The 4934-nt window shown below is 35.5% G+C and overlaps 1 protein-coding gene across 1 annotated transcript in view; it reads left to right on the top strand.

The window, feature by feature from the left end:
- The window catches only part of RAB33B (RAB33B, member RAS oncogene family), an 18055-nt gene extending 13744 nt beyond the window's left edge, over nucleotides 1-4311 (top strand). Inside the window, exon 3 of the mRNA XM_040626324.1 lies at nucleotides 1499-4311. Coding sequence (XP_040482258.1) covers nucleotides 1499-1939 — 441 coding nt within the window. The 3' untranslated portion in view covers nucleotides 1940-4311. The remainder of the gene's footprint in view (nucleotides 1-1498) is intronic.
- Nucleotides 4312-4934: the final 623 nt, after the last annotated feature.

Raw genomic sequence — 4934 nt, forward strand, 5'->3', positions numbered from 1 at the left:
CTGATGTGGGGCTTGATCCCACAACGCCGGGATCACGCCCTGAGCCGAAGGCAGACGCTTAACTGCTGTGCCACCCAGGCGCCCCCAAAAAAATTTTTTTTAAATTAAGATACCATGGAAGAGATTGGTGACCAATATTTTCATCTCTAATCACATTTTTCAAAATGTGTTAGTCCTTTATTTCATCTTAATTGAGTACTTACCATGTGCTGCTACACTCTGAGCACATTATAGCTTATATCCTACTTACTTTGTGGGCGATCTACAGAATCCCCTCATTTCCCTCTACTTCTGTGTCACTCTGTGAAAGATCACCAGTTTAGGCTTCCAGTCCATAGTCTGAATTTATATAAATAGTACAAGTCTTTCGGTCAAAGTTATCTAAGCAGATCTACCTCTAGTCTTTTCCACCCTCATCACTTACCTCTTTTAGGAAGCAAACAAAGGCAGGGTGATTCAGTGTTTTAAGAGAATCATAACACATGACTTGTATTTAGCTTTAGATATTATTTTCCTCACCCCCCCCGCCCCACCCCTATATTTCAGTTAGGAGATATTGGAATAGTCTTGTTGGTAGAGATGTTTAAGTTAAATAAGTGATTTTCTAGCCTTTTAAGATTTTCAAGGGGGATACACACTTGGGTACTAGACCTAATGACTTCTAGCATCTGTCCTAAGTCTACTATTTTAAATTAGTCTAATGGAAGGTAGAGAAGGGCATATAGTAACCAAATTTATAGGAATTAGACACTTAGTTGGGGTGCCTGGGTGGCTCAGTTGGTTAAGCAGCTGCCTTCGCTTGGGTCATGATCTCAGGGTCCTGGGACTGAGCCCTGTGTTGGGTTACTTGCTCAGTGGGGAGCCTGCTTCTCCCTCTCCTTCAGCCTGCCGCTCCCCCTGCTTGTGTGTTCTCTCTCTCTCTATCAAATACATAAATAAAATATTTTTTAAAAAAGGAATTAAATGCTTAACATGTTTGTTAAAACCTGATGTTTTTATTTAATATTTTATTTATTTTTAATAGTTTAAAAATTTTCATCTATTTATTTGAGAGAGAGAATGAGAGAGCACAGCAGGGGGAGAGGGAGAGGGACAAGCAGACTCCCCAGTGAGCAGGGAGCCCGACTTGGGGCTCGATCTCAGGACCCTGAGATCATGACCCAAATCGAAGGCAGATGCTTAACTGACGGAGCCACCCAGGTGCCCCAATTTAATATTTTAAAATCAGTTTTTGAGGCATAATTTTATCCAAACAGATTCAACTTATTGAAATTTAAGTGCTGAACTGCAATATTGGTTCTGACACTTGCATTAATTATGAGGTAACTATAGTATCATGAAGTCCGGATCCCATAAATTACACCGAAAAGGCATTATGGAAGGGAACAAAGTAATTTAAGTGAAGAAGTACTAAAGACCATGCACAATTGATTCAAATTTTCAGTATGTATAATTAGAATGAAATTTTCAGTTTTCTCTCTTTTTTTTTCATTTTCAGATCCAGTTATGGGACACAGCAGGACAAGAACGATTTAGAAAGAGCATGGTGCAGCACTATTACAGAAACGTCCATGCTGTTGTCTTCGTGTACGATATGACCAACATGGCTAGTTTTCATAGCCTGCCATCTTGGATAGAAGAATGCAAACAACATTTGCTAGCCAGTGACATACCACGGATTCTCGTTGGAAATAAATGTGACTTGAGAAGTGCCATTCAAGTACCTACAGACTTGGCACAAAAATTTGCGGACACACACAGTATGCCTTTGTTTGAAACCTCTGCGAAAAACCCCAATGATAATGACCACGTGGAGGCTATATTTATGACCTTGGCTCATAAACTTAAGAGCCACAAACCATTAATGCTTAGTCAACCCCCTGATAATGGAATTATTCTGAAGCCTGAACCAAAGCCTGCAGTGACATGCTGGTGCTAAGTAACAGTCTTAGTTATACTGTCTCCTTTTGACTAAAGAAATACTTTTGAAGTATGACAGTGATAAGTCATAAGATTTAATCTCAAATATAAAGGATCATCCTGACATTTTACTATTTATCATTGTCATGCTAATTTTTGTATTTTGTATCTACTTAATTACGTTTGTCATTGTGACAACACAGGGAAAAAGGTGGTTTTCACGTGAGGTTGAAAACGAAGTGAAGGTAGGACGAGTCGAACGTCTTCCCATTGAGAGCCCAGTGAAGGAGGCTTCACATGAGAGCAAGCTGGTGTTTAGGAGTAAATGGCTGTTCAATCCTGGGTCCTGGGATTGCAAAAAAGGTTAAGGGTTTAGGACATACTTACTAGGTATGTCCTTTGAATGGGAAGTGTTCTCAATAGGACAAAACTGGTATTTGCCTCTCCCTAGAGTTCTTTCTTTGTATTTTTGACGTATTGCATTATTATTGGTACATTTGAGAGCCAAGACGGTATTTAGTTCCAGTGTGGGGAGAAGGCATAGAATATTTTCTGGTTCTCCGTGCATAAAGAATGATTGCCAATGATTCCAGATGCTTGGTATTTCTAATTAATATATCATTCAGATCTACAGAAGTCATTGTTATTTTTAGAAAAATAATTTGAACTGTTTTCTTACCAAATTCTATTAAAATATGCAAAAGTAAGTCTGACTTTATTGTAAATCAAGTGACATAATAAGGTGCTTTATACTTTATTTTGATATCTTTAGTGAAAAACCAATTGAAAGCATCGGAGGAGTTGTAACTTGAGGGAAAATAGGTAAATGTGTTTCCTGGCTACCACAGGAGACCCGTTCTTCGCTTTTAGTCATTTCAAGCCGTGTGTCTGGCATAGTATCTCTTGCTCTCCCCCACAGTCAGTCAATTTAATGACTGAAGGTTGAGTTAACAAATCAACTTCTGTTTGGATTGTAGCTCTGAAGGCACACCTCTAATTCCTAGGAGTCTACATATATTTCTATAATGTATTGTGTTACAGTGTATCCGTTTTTAAAATCTTTAAATTTTATGGTCACAACAAGCTATTGCTCCTCAGTATGAAAAATAAAGTAGATACTAAGAAATACCTTGTCTCTCTCCCTCAGTGGTGTGAAGAGTAGTTCAAGACGTTTCTTACCCTAAATACATTTATTTTGAATTTAAGACTTTGCACATAGAAAATAGCAAGCTTGCATACAAAGCTATTACATGAATGGAATGTAAGCCATGAACTTTAACTGAAGTGTGCACATTCACGAATTCTGGTAGATTGCTGTCCTTGATAATTTTAGAGATAATTAAGCCAAAAGATGATTATACTTATAATATTTTCAGAATGTGGGAAATCAATTAAATATGTAATCTAATCTAGTTTAGAATTTTTGTTTAATCATCATGGTGATTCTAATGGATAACTTAATTATAAAAACAAGATAATGCTATTAAATGAACTGAAAGAAATAATTATAGGAAATAATTATTCAGTTTTAAATATTAGAGCTTAAGGAAAGACCAGTTGGCTTTATCTGTGTTTAGGGAAGATTAATCCATTTTTCTTATGCTAGAATTAAAAATGGCTTGAATTTAAATTGTTGATTTGTAACTATTTTTATAGTAAAACAAGGACAACTGTGCTAATTGTGGTGGGTGTAGCAGTTTTTTAAAGAAGGGAATCTGTTTATTGCTTTTAAAACATTTTCTAAAGTGTGGGAAGAAAGTTTACAAACTTTCCAAGCACATTTATGTTTTTAAGTGCTGTTAATAATGGTTAAAAAAATAATTTAACTTTGTTTCTTTTTATAAGAACGTAACATAGGTATCCTTTACGGTTCTGTGAAAGAACTTATTTTTTCACTTTAATATTTATTAATTTTAAAGTATTTGTATCTCATTTGTAATGATTTACTGTTTTAATTTTTTTCTACATATGTTTTTATTTTTTAAAAGAGCATACTTACCAGTTGAATGGAGATAAAAGTTTTAGATATTTTCCAAAATATTTATAAAACACTTCATTGTTGAGAAATCACTTCCAGAATGGTGGCTATAAAACAAATAATTACAGATTTTTAAAGCACAAGTCGCACATTTTGTAACTCCTCTGTGAATTTATCTTAATCGTGACCCTGAATTGAAAACATCAGGTATGTTTTGGGAAAGTCTCAGTTTGAGAACAACGGAAGGAAGCTAATCCGGAATCTAGTGTAATTAGCTATTAATGATGACGCTTTATTGACAGTATATTGCTAATATGTTTCCTCGTGAAATCTAAAGTTGAATGAGTTCATTGTGGAGTAGTGTCATTGTAACGTTTCCTTTATGACGTTCAATAAACCAGCTTTGCCATAAAGAAATTATGTTTCATTCCCTTTGTTTGGTTATTAGGATGATTACAGAGTAAAACAAAAAAATCTTTTTTCCCCTCTGGCTTCCACGTAATGTATAATACATTAGAAACAAACAAATCTTTTTAGAAATACATTTGGGGTTAAAGAACTTTTTGGGAAAAAAACCTAAATATTAAAATTAGCCGATAAGGGTAGGTTTTTCATTTGTGTGACTAATCAGCGTGTTTAAGAGTACTTCAGGGCAAACAGAAACACTGGAAGAGTGGTTGACAGCTCCAGATTTAGAGGTAAAACAATTTAACAAAATGAATAATTATAAAATGTATGACAAGAGGGAAGGAATTACGTTGTAGGTCTAAGATTGCAATTTCTATCTTCATGTTACTGATTCAGGCCCTTTAGGAGAGGGTGGACTGGGGCTTGGGCCCCTGAGGTTGATACTGCTTTACCCAGTTCATTTATTTCCCATTAAGTTACCCTTCTGCTCAAACACAAAATTATATTATTCATGAAAGACTGCTTCCTTCATCAGATATTAAGATAATAGTTGGTCAAGTCTTTTGAGGGCAAATTTGCTAGAGCCTGTGTGGCAAGAGTTAATTGATTGGAATAACCTGATTTATCA

The sequence above is a fragment of the Ursus maritimus genome, unplaced genomic scaffold (assembly GCF_017311325.1).
Source record: "Ursus maritimus isolate PB19 unplaced genomic scaffold, ASM1731132v1 scaffold_11, whole genome shotgun sequence".
NCBI classification, from domain to species: domain Eukaryota; kingdom Metazoa; phylum Chordata; class Mammalia; order Carnivora; family Ursidae; genus Ursus; species Ursus maritimus.